This window comes from Apus apus, chromosome 3, assembly GCF_020740795.1.
Source record: "Apus apus isolate bApuApu2 chromosome 3, bApuApu2.pri.cur, whole genome shotgun sequence".
Taxonomy (NCBI): Eukaryota; Metazoa; Chordata; class Aves; order Apodiformes; family Apodidae; genus Apus; species Apus apus.
In genome coordinates this window covers 63282924-63302133 of record NC_067284.1, presented here as the reverse complement: position 1 = coordinate 63302133, position 19210 = coordinate 63282924, and the positions used below count along the sequence as shown (strand labels likewise).

The window sequence follows — 19210 nt, the reverse complement described above, 5'->3', positions numbered from 1 at the left end:
AAAAAACAAAACAACAACAACAAAAAGCACCACAAACAAACAAAAAAAGCACAAACCAAAACCAAGCTCAAGAAGTATTACATCTTGACATTGGAGCAGCTAACAGTGATACAAAGATGCAGTTATCCACTAGTTTAAATTCGTTCTGCATTTTGCTGTTGAAAGCTCCTGTGTCCTTCAACAGAACTGCTGTGCATTGAATAGTGTAAATTCATCCCAGTTTTAAGCGTACAATTTAAGTCAACACTGACCATAAGTTCTAAATCAGATTTCAAAGAGTGAGGGTCAGGTACTGTTAAGGCAAAGGGTATTTTAAGTGCCTTCTGGGCATGAAATTATATACGTATTGAAAGTCTGAAAGTAATTTTTATCAGATTCTATTAAATACTGTGCTTGTTTCTTACTTTTTGTGAGATATATTACCCATGAGTAGCTTTCAGGACTTTTATTGAAAACACTGTATTTTAATTATTATGCTCAAAAAAAAGGTACTGTTCCTGTAAGTTACTGTTGTTTATATGTTGGTAGCATATATATACATACCCATATGTAATGGATATTTCTTGAAAATGGCCAAGTTATTAAAATTGTTTCACAGTTACTTTCAAAATTATTTGAAGATTTGCCTTATGTTTGGAGAAATGGAGGAAATATACTTGAGAGTTTTTTAATCATGTTTAATCAGTGGAGAATGGGATACAGAAAAGGACTTTGTAGAACACCCTTGCTCTGAAAACTAAGTGTTGAACATTTGATAGACTAAATCATTATCACTCCTCAGTGGGAGGAGTAGTATGTGTGAGAATTCTTAATCCCTTGTCACTCTATACCATTGGTCATTATTTTGTCTGACCTGCCATAAAGCATTAAACCTTTCCAAGAAAATTCCCGGAGAAACTATGCTTCATAATGAAAGCTGTCCATCACTTTCCTGTTTGACCTAAAGAATGAAAAGTATTAATGGAATTCTGCAATACTCTGTCTTAGGGTTTTGAACCAAGAGGGACAGCCATAGGACAGAGGTTGGTCACATGGAACAACATGGTGAAAAACACAGGGTACAAAGCAACACTTGCAAACTATCCTTTCAAATATGCAGATGAGCAAGCTAAAAGGTATGTATTAAAGATATATTTTATTGTTTTGTTTGGGGTTTTTTTTGTACATAGCACTTGCTCCAGTATCCTCTGAAGTTAATGTATATACTGCCACTGCTCTCATACAAATATTTGATTTGGTCTTTCACAATTCTTAAGGCCTTTCACATAGAACTATGTATTTCTTATCACAAGCTCTTTAGAAGAATGTATCATTTTAGTGATCTCTTTGAATTGTAGGTATTTTCAGTAGTGGTCTCAGTGTAGTTTACTTTGATGTCTCTAAGGAGTAAAAATTCAATAACATTTCAGGTTTTGAATACCAAAGTCACATTGGTAAAAATGTATGTTTTTTCAGTTTTAAGATCTGTTAACTTGCGTGACTTGTTTGGATACTCCTTTTAACAATCTGTTTGCTAAGGTAAGGTGAAGCTATCTATTCTGTTTTAGTCATCAAGATGACAGATGGTCAGATGATCACTACGAAAGAGAGAAGAGGCAAGCAGAGTGGAACTTCCACAAGGATACGTTTTTCTGTGATATTCCGAGTAAGTCAAGACATTATGAAAGGCAAGCTAAAAGCTTCTGCCTGTTGAATGAATTATTTCCAAGCTCTTCTGTACATTGTATGCCTTCTTAGGGAAAAATTTTTTTGCTTCCTTATATTCATGGTAAGCACCTTCTTTCTGTCTTTGAAAAAACTAGGCTAAAAAGTTGTGCTCTATTGGTTCTTCCTGAGGAGTAACTGTACTTACTTTAAAGTGCTTCCTTTAAGCAGTTCTGTTTCCTTTGAAGATTTTTGTTAGTTATTGGTAATGCCAGTCATTAGAAGAGCAGTGTTCTGTACATCGCTACAGAGGTAGCACCTAATTCATGCTAGGGAAACAGCTGTGTTTCATCTGTTCTATCAGCTTAACTTTAAAAAACCTAAATTGAAACACTTTTTCTGTATATGTCGTAGAAGACACCCACAGGTCATATCTTTAAGGGGTTTGTTTTAGAAAAAAAAAAACAAAACACAAAAAAACCCTACACACACACACACAAAAACCCAAACCCAAACAAAATAACCCCCCTCAAAAGAATATATTTTTTTAAAAAAATCCCACCTTAAGGTACTGAAGGTTTATGAAGCTAAGTTTAAGTAGAGGATAAAAAGACAATTCTTTATTGACTTTTTACTTGGCATACTGCATAACTTTGATAAGACCTGTTCTGGCAGAGAGCATACATTAGCAGACATAGATCTTGATTTATTCATACAATGACTTGGGCTCTTTTGCAGTTACTTCAATATGTGAGGACTGATAACAGAGCACAAAAACATCATTGTGAAATTACTTGTTTATATTATTTGATCTGAGACAGGAATAACCAGTAGAAGTGGGGTGAAAAACAATTTTTAAAATGTTCTTATTATGGTATGTTCTTACATCTAAGTGAAAGGATGTGAGCAAGGTTGTAATTTCTGCTCCTGTGAGCAGAACCAAAGTAGCCTGAGCAGAACAAAACAGTTTATTTCCTTTTGACCCATGTTTGTCATTCCCGGTATCTTTATTTGTCTGCTCCAGGATCAGCAGATTTCAGTTTCCTTGATATTTTAAGCACAATCAGAAGTCATAAAGCACTACCTCTGAGTCTTTTCATTACAGTTTTGTAAAAGGCAAAAATTCTGTACTTTCACAGCAGTGGGAAAAAAATCAGCATTTTGGTTTTTAGAATATTATAATTAATGAGGTAATGTTTCTTAAACCAAAGTACCATATTGTGTTATCCAGCATCCTGTATTTGTGTTTATGTGTATGTTTCCCTTGTTAACTATGCAAAAAGATCTTACTGCCACTTGGTAATTATTTCCTTTCCTATAATCCATCTTGGAATAAATGTGATTTAATTTGTAATTTAAGCTGTCTAAACTGTGGAATTCTTAAAAATGGCCTCAAGGATATAACATCAATTTCCACTGCAGGCATTTGCTTCGAAAGCAAAAACATTCTTGCAGAAACGGCTTCATAATTATTATTTATATTCCCACATGACTTACTAACAGCCTTTGATTACTATTATCTGTGTACTGTCATTATGCTGTGCCAAGAATTTCGTAGTTTGCTGATTAGATCTTTTGATTTTTGTTTGTCTTATTTCAGAAGATAGTTTGCTTGAATAGAAGTCTGTAGAGCTTCTAAGTGGTATATAATATTGAAGATGCCATGTTTACTATAAGCACTTTAAGGAAACTGATACTCTGATACTTTCATGTGCAGAGTCTTAGAAATAAATAGCACATCTTGGAAAGTAGGTGGATTCCCATGACCTGGCAGAGATTTCATCTGTGTCATTTGAATGGTGAGATTTTGCCTCAGTCTTTGATACTAGATATACCCAAATAATCTATAAAATCCCCCTCCTGTAATTTCAGGTGGTCGCTATTCACGAGTGGTGTTTACATCAACAGAAGGAGAGAATTTATGGAATTTGAATGCAATTAAGTCAATGTGCAATATAGATAACTTAAGGGTAAGTAAAGATGGCATTTAATTTATTTAACTTGCGTGTATGAAGCATGTATTTGAAACTTTGTTTTGGTGCCCATTGCCACCCAGTAGCATATTAGACGACTTCATTTTGTTCGCATCCTTTTTGAATCATCAGTCAGGATGCAGACAAAGTTAAAAAACAACTTTAAATTATATAGGGGAATCTGTTTGGTTTTGCTACCAATACCATCCAGAATGGGGTACAGGAGTGTTGCTTTAGAAGTTTTTATGCAGAAAGGACTATCTTAATTTTTGCTGTGAGTTTCCTCTTGGAGTATTATTCTATGCATTTTTTTCTCCTTGTTTTCCAGCAAATATTTCCACTTTTCTTGCTTTTTCGCCTTCAGGTAACGCTGCTGCAACTTCATAGTATAAGCAGTTTTCTCTGACAGGCAATGGGTTGTTCAGATTTTTTTGTCTTGTTTTGAGGTGGTTTTTTTTACATCATAAGAGAATAGGTTGACAGATGGACACTAAAGGAATATAGATAAAATAACTGGAAATGTAGTCCAATGAATTAAATGTGGATAGTGATACTTTTAGAGTAATGCTTATTTTCTTAAGCTGAGAAAATGAAAGAAGACATTTTGACCATTTCTGCCTGGCCCCTTTGTAATTTTTTCTTTGCTTTCCTTGTATTCAGGGCCTTGCATAGTCAAAATAATCATAGTAATAACCAGCTTCAGAGGCTCCCATAGCTTCTTTTACATGTGCACCCTGATTGAAATTGATATCTAGTTTCAACTGATGGAAGTTAACTGACAAAGGCTAAAATAAATTAGGTGGTACATTTGTAAAATATAAGCTTATCACCTGCTGAATTGAACTCCTTTGAACTGCTACATAACCATGATTTTTTGTGTACTATTGACTGGGTATGGAAATAAAGCAATATGCTTTTTTATATTAATAATGATCCTTTTATTTCCAGTTTATTCCAAAGGAATAATTACTCCAAAATGAAAATAATCATTAACAATTACCCTCATATTTTACCACATTTATTTAATGAGTGGTATTTTCATAATTAGATTTGTTTATCATTGCTTCTTAGACAACTGTATTAATTTAGCAAATTCCCAAACTGTTTTCCATAAGCTTGCATTTGCTTTCTTAAAATGTTGAGCTGTAATGAAACAGTGTATTGTGAATCTCCCTTGGCAGTCTGCTGACGTGCATTTTGTCCTTGTTGGCTTCTGTTGATTTAAGTGGTTTTTGTCTTCACATGCTCACGAGATGTTCCTCGTTTCCCCATCAGAGATTATTGCACTGACAGGTTGGCTTATGTGATTACCCTTTATCAGAATGAGCCAGGTGAGCTAAGTACAGTATTTAAACTAACCCAGGTCAGTTTTGAATGAACTGGGCTAGGAAGTTAATCATATCCCAGTTAAATCAGGAGATACAGTGGATATCTCTGGAGATATAGATACCCTTTTATAAGGGTAAAAATTAAGAGTTAGGGAGGAGATGCTGATCTGTATGTTTAACTGTAGAAGCTTAGTCACATAGACAGCTGATGCAGGTAAACCCCGGGTAGTATAGGTCATAGCAAAGCAATGCAGCCTGAATGAAAAAAGAAAAATATTTCCTTGTAATGGAATAAAGACTGTTAATTACCTTTGAATAGTAATATTTTAAAATTATTGCATTACTCCTGAGGAATCTTTGATAATGTGTGGTTTTAAATGCTACTTTATTTTCTGAGGGAAGGATGAGACTTGTTCAAAAAGCAAGCACCACACAGTTTGCATCCATAAAAATAGTTTTTCTTTTGAAATAAGAACACTTAAAAATTAAATTATGGCTACTTCAGCTACACCCAGAGTTGTATAGGTATTTGTAAAGAATATTGTTGCATATAATGTTTCTATGGATCTTCTTTGTAATTTAGGCATTTACTTAAGAATATAGTAATTGGATGATCTTAGCTGAGCAGAACAACAGTGCATCATGATAGCACATTGGGTTTTAGCTATTTAATATACAAAACAAATCGATGTGGTTAGGTTTTGCAGTTATTGCTGGTCTATATCTGTAAATTTCTAATAAAAATTTGATATTCAGGGCTTAGAAAGGGCTGAAGTTGTTGTTTTGGTTTTTTTTAAGATGCTTCTTACTTACAAATAACGTGTCTAAACTATTCAAACACTTTCTAAACATTTCTAAGCACTTCTAACACTTTCTAGAAGTGCTGTGATATTGCCTCACTTCCGGGTGTTAAGTTCCACTGGCAGCCAGTCCCCAGAGAGGATGCTGACTTGCACTGCAGCTATCACAAGAAATTGATGACTTCAGTGACCTTCTGGTCTTGCAGACTCTTCTCTGGGTGTAGTTCTTTTAGTTGTTGGATCAATGCTTGTTTAGGGCCACAATTCTGTTGAAATAAGTGGCAAAGCTTTCTGTATGCAGAGTCAGGAAAACCAGACACTTTTCTGGAAATGCAAATCTTAGAATTTATATTTTTCTGATTACAAGCAGGATTTCAGCACCAACTAATATTTGCTTTAGTATGAGCTAACAGTATATTCCCTATGTGTTAATTGTATTCCCATCTGCTTGTAACTACTTTAACTATATGTTTTACTGACACTTAGGGGTTCCATCCTGCAGCTGCTCAGCATATGGTAGTCTTTTAATCTTAATAGAAACATAATATACAAAATAGCTGTAGGAGGTGGTCTAATTTTTTACTACTTGGATAAGAAAACCCCTTTCTTTCACTTGTTAATTGTGGAATGTTTTCCCTATAAACTGTAAACAGTTATTTACAGTCTTTGAAGTTTATAAAATAATTTCCTCAGACTGCTTCAACAAAGCTGTGCATTTGTGATTCTCCATCACTGTATAGATTAATTTGGGACAAATCTGTCCTCAGATACAGCATGTGTGTGGGTTGCACAGCTTAGTTTCCTTACTTGTTCCAAAATAAATGAAAATATTGCCAGTAGCTTACCAAATCTGGCAACAACAAAATGGCCTTTTCAATTTATTTGGATCACCAACAAAGCCCAATGTTACAATATATTAATTTTTAACCAAGTATTTTAATGAGCTATCCGCAGCTAAATTTTCGGTTTTAATTTCTAATTTCCAGCTGCCAGTTCATGTTACTGTATCTTTGGCAACAGTTACTTTACCAGTGAATGTTTATGGCCTGCAACAAGTGTTGAAGAATAGCATATGAACCTCATTGTCCCATCTTGAACTTGAATACATAGAGAAGACAATACAATCCTTTCTTCCCAATTTGCCTGCTATATCCTCATAAGATTAACCTGGAGACATGCCATGAAAAATGCAGATATGCTATTCCAGTGCTTCCTTTTATTTAGTAGGTTGTTCAGTTTTTCCTGAGCTTGCATGTGTAAGTGTATTTATCTGGAAACAGTCAAATCCTGTTTCTTTGGAATGCTAGTTTCTTACTGTTCAGAAACTGTTTGACAAATTTAGGTTCATATTAAAGCTTTTGTAACTACCATGAGAATTCCCAAGTGCAGGATTTTTGTCTACAGCATAAAGAATTACTAATAATAAACCTGTGCAATTTTGCTAAAAACAAACAAACACAAACAAACAAAAACAACCAACAACAAACCACAACAAAAAACAACCACCAAACCCCCCCAAAACCAAACCAAAACAAAAAACCAAAACAAAGTGGTATGTTTCACATCACCTAAATTTAAAACATGTATGGATAATGTTTCAGGGCCCAATCCTGTAAGTATGTGTAAAGCCATTAATAAATGGCTTTTTTAATGTGGCCATAGTAATATGTGTTCATTCTATGTAACTTGATTAAGACTGAAATTTTACATATGTGTAGCTATTTGAAGGATTGATTCTGATTTGTCACACAGAACAGGGCAGAAGTTCTGACTTAGAAGACTTATATTCTCTGTGCCCTATTGGGTCTTCCCAACTTAGGAAGGATTCGCTGATCTAACCTTGTTACTTAAGAGTTTCAGTTCTATTTTTATAGAAATTTTGCCTGTGGTGATTACACTGATCATGGCAATTTAGTTAGGTCGTGCTCTTACTGGCTTCAGCTACATCTGGAATATACTTGAAATGAAGGAAGAGTATTCACATAAGGGATTAACACTTCTTAGCTAAGGAGATTCCTTAACCAAATGTTATAATTGCTATAAATTTTAAAATGCTCTGGGAAGAGTTCCTAGGCTTTGGGCAGTCACTTGAGCTGATGGCAGCAGTGCTCCCCCATGACCCAGTTCTGTCCCCTGTCTGAACTTGGCACTCATGCCTGCTTGTCCCCCAACTTCTCTGGCCTTGCATTTTCTTTGCTCCATTTGCTCCATTGCTGCGTTTTCCTTTGCTCCTGAGTCAACACTTGGCACTTAGTCCTTACGGTGAGTGCAGCATTCAAAGGCATGATTGCAGCAGGGCTTATTTTGGGGTGCTTTATGCCACAGCAGAATTTTCTTGTGCTTGTGCCTCAGAAATTCTGCATGTCTTAGGGACAGACAGTGCCTGGGTGGCAGGCTGACCTGGTTGGGGGAAATGTTTGCCAGCTGCACAAGAGCTAAAAACGACTCATAAAGTGAGGGTTGTAGAAGAGAGGTCAGATGATGGAAGATATCGTAAAGCTGTCAAATCCTTTCTTTCTGGATGGTATGTCCCTTCCTCTCCTAGGAACTTCAGTATGTTATTCCAGGCAGAATGGAACTTCATTGATGTATGGCGTAGTGTTTCTTTTCAGGACTACAGTATAAGATAATAGAAGAGAGTTTACAGTCCTCAGTCTGGAAAATAGAATTACAATATTTTTCATGCTTCTGCCAATTTTATGCTGCTGTGATAAATCAGTTTATTGAGTAACTGCTTGCTTAGTCTGCTGCATGTAAGAGGATCCTGATCAAAACCAATGTGTGTGAAAATAAGAATTTAAAATCTTAACACGAAAGGATCGTAAGCCAAATTTTCATCATTTGGAGATTTTTTTGTGTGTGTGAATGTTTGTAATAATTCATACTATTACTTTAAATTGGATTTTTGCCCTGCCTGTCTTTATACAGATTAGATCCCATTCCCAGTTTGGCGATCTCTGCCAGAGAGCCACTGCTGCTTCGTGCTGTCCCAGCTGGACACTAGGCAACTATATTGCTATTCTGAACAACAGGTCATCGTGTCAAAAAATTGTCGAACGGGATGTCTCTCACACCTTAAAGCTGCTTCGCACATGTGCCAAATACTACTACAATGGAACCCTGGGGCCGGACTGCTGGGATATGAATGCCAAAAGGAAGGACCAGCTCAAGTGTACAAATGTGCCTCGCAAGTGTACCAAGTACAATGCTGTTTACCAGATCCTTCACTATCTAGTGGACAAGGATTTTCTAAGCCCAAAGACAGCTGACTATGTCTTACCAGCTTTAAAATACAGCATGCTTTTCTCTCCAACAGAGAAAGGGGAAAGCATGATGAGTATTTATCTAGATAACTTTGAGAACTGGAATGCTTCTGATGGTGTAACAACCGTCACAGGGATTGAGTTTGGAATAAAACATAGATTGTTTCAGGATTACCTGTTGATGGATACTGTGTATCCTGCCATAGCCATTGTAATTGTTTTATTAGTTATGTGCGTATACACAAAATCCATGTTTATCACGCTGATGACTATGTTTGCAATAATTAGTTCCTTGATTATTTCTTATTTTCTTTATCGGGTAGTATTTAATTTTGAGTTCTTTCCGTTCATGAATCTCACTGCATTGATTATTCTTGTTGGGATTGGAGCAGATGATGCTTTTGTCCTATGTGATGTTTGGAACTACACAAAATTTGATAAACCTCATGCTGGAACCTCCGAGACAGTGACCATCACATTGCAGCACGCTGCTCTTTCCATGTTCGTCACGAGTTTTACTACCGCTGCTGCCTTCTATGCTAATTATGTCAGCAATATCACAGCAATCAGGTGTTTTGGTGTTTATGCTGGCACTGCTATTTTGGTGAATTATGTTTTGATGGTTACATGGCTACCTGCTGTAGTTGTGTTGCACGAACGATATCTTCTCAATATTTTCAGTTGCTTTAAGAAACCTCAGCAGAGAGCATACAATAACAAAAGCTGCTGGACAGTGTTGTGCCAAATGTTCCACAAGATTATTTTTGCAGTTTCGGAAGCATCCAGGATATTTTTTGAAAAGGTTTTGCCATGCATTGTTATCAAATTCCGATATATTTGGCTTTTCTGGTTCCTTGCCTTAACAATCGGTGGAGCATATATTGTGTGTGTAAATCCAAAGATGAAATTGCCATCACTGGAGCTCTCTGAGTTTCAGGTATTTAGGTCTTCTCACCCGTTTGAACGATATGATGCAGAATACAAAAAGCTCTTTATGTTTGAACGTGTCCATCATGGAGAAGAGCTCCACATGCCAATTACAGTAATCTGGGGTGTCACACCTGAGGATAATGGTGATCCTTTAAACCCAAAAAGTAAAGGAAGGTTGCAACTAGATAGCAGTTTTAATATTGCTAGCCCAGCTTCACAGGTTTGGATTTTGCGTTTCTGTCAGAAGTTAAGAAATCAAACATTTTATTACCAGACTGAAGAACAAGACTTCACAAGCTGCTTTATTGAAACGTTTAAGCAGTGGATGGAAAATCAAGACTGTGATGAGCCATCTCTTTACCCCTGCTGCAGCCACTGGAGCTTTCCATACAAGCAAGAAGTTTTTGAATTATGTATCAAGAGAGCTATAATGGAGCTAGAAAGAAGCACAGGGTACCATTTAGATAGTAAAACCCCAGGCCCTCGCTTTGACCTAAATGACACCATCAGGGCAGTGGTGTTGGAGTTCCAAAGCACCTACCTCTTCACTTTAGCTTATGAGAAAATGCATCAGTTCTACAAAGAGGTGGACTCATGGATTTCAAGTGAACTTAGCTCTGCTCCTGAAGGTCTTAGCAATGGTTGGTTTGTGAGTAACCTTGAATTTTATGATCTTCAGGACAGTCTTTCTGATGGTACTCTGATTGCCATGGGTCTTTCAGTTGCTGTTGCATTTAGCGTAATGCTTCTTACAACTTGGAATATAATTATAAGCCTTTATGCAATAGTTTCAATAGCAGGAACTATTTTTGTCACTGTAGGCTCTCTGGTCCTTCTTGGATGGGAGCTGAATGTGTTAGAATCTGTCACTATTTCAGTGGCTGTTGGCTTATCTGTAGACTTTGCTGTGCATTATGGAGTGGCTTATCGCTTAGCCCCTGACCCTGACCGAGAGGGAAAAGTTATTTTTTCTTTAAGCCGTATGGGTTCTGCCATTGCAATGGCTGCACTGACTACGTTTGTAGCTGGAGCAATGATGATGCCCTCTACCGTGCTGGCATACACACAGCTTGGCACTTTTATGATGCTTATAATGTGCATTAGTTGGGCTTTTGCAACGTTCTTCTTCCAGTGCATGTGCCGATGCCTTGGACCCCAGGGCACTTGTGGCCAGATCCCGCTACCAAAAAAACTGCAGTGTAACGCCTTCTCTCAGACCTTTTCAGGAGCCCAGGGAGGCAGAGGTCAAAATAAATCGCATCCCATTAGCAAATATCAGCTGGACTCCAGAAGTCAAAAACCAGAAATGGAGCATGAGCACTATGAGCTCGAGCCCCTGGCATCACAAACTGCTATCTGTAACCCGGCAGAGAAAGTGACGTATGAAGAAACTCCTATCTGCTCAGAGCTCTTCAGCAATAGGCCCCAAAACACATGTGTGCCTGTGCATACAGCCTATAACAGTGAAGTGAGAAAAAGCATTAAAAATGTTGCTAGTTCAGCTATGCTACAGACCTCTCTTGACCAACACACCATATGCCCGATTTTCTCTCAGAACAGGCAGTGTAGCTGTCCTGATGCATACAAGCAAGTGGCAGTGAAGTGGAGTCCGCACTCATGTCAACAGTTGAACGATACTTTCTGTTACCAGTGTTCTCCTTCACCAGGAACTGTCCAGATCCAAAGCTCTGTACCTCCCATAAATGCTTTGCAGCAAGCTGCTGAAGGTTACGTGCACCCAGTCCAGCATGTCCTCCACTGTGGTTGCCTTCAGGGAAGGCTCAAAAGAACCATGACACAGAACTCCCTGCCTAAAAATTTTTTCCTGCAGTCCATGCAACAGTTTCAGACACATCAAATGATAAATAGGACAGATTCACATGCTCATCAAAACCCAGAGGAAAACATAAGAACTGTCCCAAAGGTGATGAGCTCCTCACAGTTTCTCTGCCGAAACACACGACCTGTAGTAGTGAATTGCTCTGAATGTGAGAAGAGTGTATCAAATGACCAAAAGGGATTCTGTCAGCAGACGGACAGCTGTGCTGAAAAGGGTGGTACAGAAGCAAATGGGGTTGAAAGCAAGAAAGCCTCTTTGTCAAAGCAGAGAAAGAGAGCTGAGAGCAAGCTAGATCAGCATTCTTTGCAGCATGATCGGGTTTTGAAGGCTGACCAAAATGATAAAAAACATCTGCTGAATAGGTCAGTGAGAGAGGCTCTCTATGAGGGTTGCCATGAAAACTCACACTGTTGTGGCAAGGCTATCACAGTGAAGTGCAATTCTGTTGACTGTCAAATGCCAAACGTCGAAGCCAATGTGCCTCCTATGTTAATGCGCCCAGAGCTTTCCAATGAAAGTTTGTTAATAAAAACACTATAATAAATCTTTAATTTGGCAATCCTGTGTCGTTCTTTTGAAAGTTTAAAGCACTAAAGAGGAAAGTCCTGAATAAATATTAATTATAATTTGCGTTTTGGAATTAAAAATTTATTTTAAAGAGCAGTAACATTTATACATTTCATAAAGCCATTACGTGTAGCAAAACCTGATGTTGTCCAGAATTTTTTTCTTTTTTGCTGTAACTCATAAGACGGGTAATGTTTAATTTAGTTTTTGTTCTAGGCCATTAGAGATTGAATTCTCCTTATAAATCATCTCAAGAAATAAAATATTATGACGAAACTCTCCCTTCTCTGGAGCAAGGGCTTGTGAGATTGATAACATTTGGAGTGTACTGAGATTACCATGTTTTCTGAGTACATCATTCATGTTTATCTTTGATGTGCTTGTGCATGCCTTGAAATGGCAGCAGAACTGTAACTGTGTTCATTCAGGGTTGTACAAAAGACCAGCTCTGCAAGGCAGCCTGTTTTGGGATATTTTTAACTATTTGTCCTAACAAAATCTGAAGAAAAACTCTTGGAGATCAACAACACTGGCTGTGTATCTATGTATCTAGCGCAGTAAAACAGTTAAATTGCCCTTTCTGGCAGTTTAAACTTTACCATTAAATACCAAAGAAGCAAAAGTAAGTGAACATTATTTTCTTCTCAGTGATTACAAGATAAGTGTAATTCATGTGTATGACATATGTATGTGTATGAAATCAGGAGTTACAAAGTTGGGCATGAAGTGCCTTGCAGTACAGAACTTTTTCCCGCAAAGTATGAAAATTAGAAGTAAATCTACTGTGGAGAAAGGCATCATTAATGCACATGTTCTGGACTTACTGTCAATAGTATCAGATCAAGTCAATTCAAAAGGCTGAAATACATAAAATATTATACTCTCATTTTTCTTACACAGCAAAGTTCCAAAATGTATCTACAGTGCTGAACCAAAACCATGTAACCAAAACACTGGATTTCAGGCACTGTGTTTGTGTAACTACAGGGATAGGCCAAATCACAGGTATGGTCTGGTCGTGGGAGAGCTTGCAGGTCTTGTCATTCAGGGGGAGTGGATTTGAGCTGGAATTGTGTAGTATGTCATAAGTGATAAGAACCTTAATGACAAATGTGCCTTCCTCTAATCTCTTGGTTTTGCTGATTATGTTGATTTACTATACATAGATAACAGAAGATAGATTTCATGGACTGATGTGGTATCATGTACTTGGTGTGTTACAAATCACTGGAGGAAAAGTCTGGCTTTTTCTGTTCTAATGTTCATGTAGAGGATTAGCATCATATGACAAAATGCTTTGGTTTGTCTGGGAGTAGTTTATGCTAGTGCTTATATATCCTACTGTCTGGAACAGAGTAAGGTTGAAATCTACAGAAAAAGCTTAAATGGTTTTACATGGTTTCAAAAGAGTAACATTCTTTTTTAGATATAAAATAAAGCTCATATTTATTTCTTTTAAAGTTCATAATCCCATTTAGAGCCAGATTCTTTCAAAGTGATTGTAATGAAAGCAATTCAGGGATTTTCTGTGCACTGTAGAAGCCATTAATTATAAAGAGCTAAGACTTGCACTATTGCAATATGAAGAGATTAAAAGGAGTAAGACAGAGGCTGGGCTGTTGCTGTTGTTCAGCTTGCTTTCTGGCCGCTGCACCTGCTTGAGTTCAGTTTCTGTGAGGGGTGTATGTAGCACACTAAGCAATAAATTGTCCCTCAAATAATAGCAATGTTATAATAGTTTAATTGGCTTGCAGTCAGACCTTGCCAAAGAAGTGTGTAATGCTTATGTATTGCCTGTCACATCAGCTGTCCTTCACAGCTGTGCCTTTGAGGCACAGGCCTTACAACAGGTCCCCAGCTAACCCATCTACAGAACATAGGACATTTTGTGCTGGTAAGCTCAGAACTGAGTTTTTTTTCTAAGCCAGTTTTCATGACTGCGTTCTATATAAGGGAACTCCTGACTGTTTATATTCATAGCGGTGTTTATAATGGTGAGGTAAGTGATAAAGGTTAATGGTGTATTTTCGTTAAGATTTATAAAGGCTTAAAGGCTGATACAGTAAAAAGAAAACAAAGGGCAGATAAGGAGTTGTGATTCAGTGTACTCCTAGAAAATATTAAAATGAGCTATTATACTTGGCTAGCCAACAGTATTACTGTTGTATCTGCTTTTCATGACTTTACCATTGTCTTCCTGCTAACTTATTTATTCTTTCCTGATCTCTTAGCTGGACAAGGAGCAATGACTGAAATAGATACACTTAGTGTTTATGTGTGTAGCACCTCATCTTTGTGTGTGCAGCATCTGTCAATTCATGCATAGACTCTAAAATCCAAGCCAGTGCCACTCTTGGAGAGTGGAAGAGATTCGGAGTTTGTTCCAGTGACAGTTAAAGGTTGATGAGACTATGCATTACCCTATCCCCAGAAAACTTGTGAGAGAAAAAAATTAAATATTAATAATTAAGATTTTACAGGCTACTAGAAGCAAGTGAGGAGACATGGGATCCTCTTCCCCTCCAGGAACTCTTAACAAGGACTACTCTGTCCTGAGACATTTTCCTAATAGTTGCCAATGATTGCCAAGTCCCAAGAGAAGCTAATGAGCTTAGAATACTGTTAATTTTCATTAACTGTTTTGCTGTCACTGAGGTCATCCCTTGCCTTGTGATTGCATAGTGAAACTGGATGTGTGTGTGCCATACTGACCAAATGTGGTGCTTCTCTTGTAGGCTGCCCTGACATCGACTCTGGCTAGTACTTCTGCTGTGAAGTGACAGGGTCCTTTAGAAGGTGTGGAACTTAATTTCTGTGGAGAATCCATGCTGGACTATTTACCAGATTGGGCAGGGTGTTTGGTAATTGCTCTGGCAGTGATGACACACGTATAGCTTGGATCATGATAGGTAAGCTTTCTGCCCTTTTAGAATCTAGGAAGTACTTGTTACCTGAACATGCAGCAAGTCTTTAAAGTGACATCTCTGATTATGCAAGGGAGGACATCTGGGATGACAATGATCTGTTTGTGGCACTGAAGTTGCCAATATACTTCCTGGAAATGGGACTTGCATCTGAGACCAACTCTCAAATTCACTTTGGGGAAAAAGATTATATTTAACATATTAGACAACTTAGTTGTCTGTCCTTAAGGACTGTGTTTTTCAGATTACAGTCACATTTATCATGTGGGTAATACAGTGATTAGTTTAACAAAATATTATGTGATCATTTACAGTAAGTTCTTTAAAATACTACATCATGCTCCATATATAATTACTCTGAATGTAGCTACCTGATACAAAGTCTGGTAGATGAGTAGGTAGGTGATACAGTAATGTAAAAGGGTTTTTTTAAGTTACTACTTCATTGATTGTGTTTTAAATAACTTAAAATCCATCTTTTTACAATCACCTGCAATCACTTCAATTTGATCTTTTTTTAACTAATATGGGAAAATTGGTTTCAAGTGCTTTGGGTTAGGAACACCTCTAATTTTGCCAGGTGGAACCCTGGCAGTCAGTCCCAGAGAGCTCTAAAAATATAGGTTGACAAAAAACGAAAATTTTAGCACTGCAAGTAATGTCAAATGTGATCAAATTTTAATATATAGAGAATGTTTTATTACTTAATATAGGTAGCAGATGGGTGATTCAGGCCAAAATCACACTGACTTCATTGAATTGGACCTTAAATTTTTTCCACATGCTGGCAAGCTATATTAGATTTTACTTCTGCCGATAATATCTGAAGTGCCTATGCATACAGAATTTGATTTACGAAGGCAAGTTGGGACACCATCCTGCTAAGTACTGTGTAGTCCCAGAGTGTGAAACACTACTTTCCTCTGCAAAAAAAAATAAAATGCTCAGTCTGTATAAGAAAGGCAATAGCTTCTCTTTAGTTCCTCACAGATCTCCACAGACTCCTGCATTTGGATCCTATTTCAGAATTACTCTGGCTTTAATGTTGTTACCCTTTTACTGTTTATTCTGCATGTAGTAGCAGTTTGGCATCAGTCATTCCACCTCTATATATCTCACCAGTTCACTTGCTTTATCAGAATAAGGTCTCTGAGGTCTGGAGACCTTGTAAAATGCACAGCTTAGAGAGGCTGCAGATTTTAGGTACTACTGTGATAAAACTAGGTAGTCTTACATACCCAAGATTCTTGACTTTGCCTTTTGCCTTTACTTGGCAGATTGTATTCTGAGGGCTTTTCCTAAGATCTCCACTTTAGAAAGCTGCATAGACTCAGGTGTTTCCTGGAGACGTGATTTTTGGTTGATTCCTGAAATATTTAAAGGTAGTATGTCCAATTTGGATTCTGGTTTTTAGGTTTTGATAAATGTAATTGTACCTTCAAATGGATAGATATATTCCAGAGGAGCAGCTGAATGTTGCTTTAATTTAAGTTATCTTAGTTAAAAATGTGTGTTGAGTCTAGTTCCCAAACTGCTGAAGTTAATTAAAACTGATGCTGATTTGTGTTCTTAAAAGCAGCAGGGATAACACTTGTTCTCTTGCTGCAGGCTGGCCACAATTACGGTAGTGTTAGAAGTTGAACTCTTCCAGCAAGGAGTCTTTAGAGCAGATGGATGGCTTTGCTTTGAAGCCTAAACAAACTTTCTTAAACCCTTGTAAAGCCTTAACTAAAGTTATAGGTTCATCTTAATAGCAATTCTAACACCCTTCTCTGTGACTGAAGCAAGGAAGAGATTATTCATAACTGATTCTTTTGTAATGCTGGCTGTGTTACAGTGCCCAGATCCTCAGAAAACAGTATGACTGAAATATAAACTAAGTAATGTCAGATCCTTAAAAATTTTACCTAAACCATGTCTTCTGCATACAGTAATGTTTTAAAAATACTATTCAATAATAGCAAATGTCATAGTTTAAATTTTAAGATGGAAAGTGTATTGAGGTTATTATTGAGTTTATGTATATTTGAAGCCATTTTCAGGACAAATGATGGGCAAGTGAGGACAGCTTGGCTTGGGATAACTGATGAGGTGGCACATCTGGTTGTCTGCCCTCACCCAGTGCTAGCAGGAGGTCACCTGAAATCACCTTGTTGTAAACGGCAGCTTTCAGGAGCTGACAGAGGAGCAGCTGTGTACCTGCAGCGTGGGGGGAGCAGAGTACAAGGTTAGATACTCTCCTTCACTTTTTTTTTTTTTTTTACGGAAATAGCCTGTCTAGATACATACTTTTTAATCTATGTTTTTAAATTTATGTTCTAAGTATCTATTTTATAATATATTATAGTATTGTCCCAAATATTTTCCAAGTGCTCTGATACGGCTTGGCTGAACATCAGACCTTTTTCCTAATATATGCTCTTTTCAATCTGACAGAATTTGAACTAGTGGCTGTCATAGCAACAAAACTGTCCAAATCCCTCACTCCACCCTTTCTTCTGGCCTCTGTTCTAAGTTACTTTCCTGTCTCGTCTGGGCTTTTCTTAGATGCCCTAACAACTTGATTTCCAAATGTCACTCATTTGGACATTAATATACACTAAAGGTAACCAATTTTCCCTGTATTTCATGTATCAGAAAAATGCATGTGGCAGGCCTTGCTCTTCTCTTGTTGATACCCATTCTTCTTGAGTTCTTGAAATGTAGATTGTGTAGCTGTGTAGCATAATCTCTCTGGTCCTTTCTTATTAGAGAAGCTTTATTTACTTTTGAGGAGTATAATTTGTCAACTTTTTAACACTTCACAGTAGTATTAAGCTACTAAATAGGACAGAAATAGCACTTTGTTACACTGGTACTAGTTTGAATACTTATAGCTGTAGGTAGTGAAGTAATTTGAAGGTGTTTTATTTGGCATAGCACTGGCAGAGTGTAAACTCCACAAAGATGGGCATTATGAGTTTTTTAACATAAGTGACAGATAATGACTTGCTCTCATTTTCTTTTGTGTGGCATTATCTTCACACAAAGAAGTAAATCAGTAAGTATTAAGCAAAAATTGAAAATTAGTTGGATTACAGCGGCTTGCCAGGGGGCAACCTCTGCGACTTTCTCAATTCTATAAGGATTTTTTTAAACCACCGAGCTTAATATGTCCCAGATGAGCAACATGCTATTGTCAAATGAGAATTCAATATACTGTCCTCTGACATCTCTAGATGATATCATTTTTCAGAGAAGTTTGAATATGTGAAATAATGGCACTGGGGAAAGAAATCTTACCAAAATAATGTAACATTCAAGTGTTAGTCAATCTGGTATTTTCATCATTTGCAGCTGAGAAGCAATGTAGAACTTGAACTAATATGCTTTAACTGCGAGATACTCAAGCCTGTATGCAAGAATTCGAGGCAGCTACACAGGTGCACTGGATAACTTACCTTCAATTATCCTAGTTAAGACAGAGTGGAGGAGAGAGGGAGATTCCCTAAATCCTTATTTGCATTGAAATACTCTTGTACATGATACAGAGGGAGTAAATGTCTTGAAAATGTGTGTAGACCGTAGTGTTTGAGACAATAACTTTTAGAGTAATGAGCATGAAATAGAGTTGCAAACAGTAGCATGTAAAAGGTGACTGATGTGTAATTAGGGAATTTTAAAGTTTTATGCACTTAAATTTAGTGGTATTTTTAAAGGATGCATTCTATGAATGTGCAGTAAATTCTGGTACTTATTCTAGATGACCAGTAATTTAGTACACCCAAATAGTTTTTAGTCCTATAACTTTGGTATACTTCACTTGGTATCTATTAGGTTCACAGATACATGAGTGCAGTGAATTTGGCTGTCACCAGTCAAGACTTTGGATGGAGACTGAACTGTCTCCTGAATAAGCAGCTCAAAACCGAGACCATCTGTAAAAGCAGAATGTGAGTGTG

At 37.2% G+C, this 19210-nt stretch overlaps 1 protein-coding gene across 4 annotated transcripts in view; it reads left to right on the top strand.

Moving 5' to 3' along the window:
* The window catches only part of DISP1 (dispatched RND transporter family member 1), a 92261-nt gene extending 79932 nt beyond the window's left edge, over positions 1-12329 (top strand). For all 4 annotated transcript variants that reach the window (XM_051615211.1, XM_051615208.1, XM_051615209.1 and 1 more), the window contains exons 5-8: positions 988-1115; positions 1548-1645; positions 3517-3614; positions 8674-12329. In XM_051615211.1, coding sequence (XP_051471171.1) covers positions 988-1115; positions 1548-1645; positions 3517-3614; positions 8674-12318 — 3969 coding nt within the window. In that variant the 3' untranslated portion in view covers positions 12319-12329. The remainder of the gene's footprint in view (positions 1-987; positions 1116-1547; positions 1646-3516; positions 3615-8673) is intronic.
* The last annotated feature ends 6881 nt before the right edge of the window (positions 12330-19210 follow it).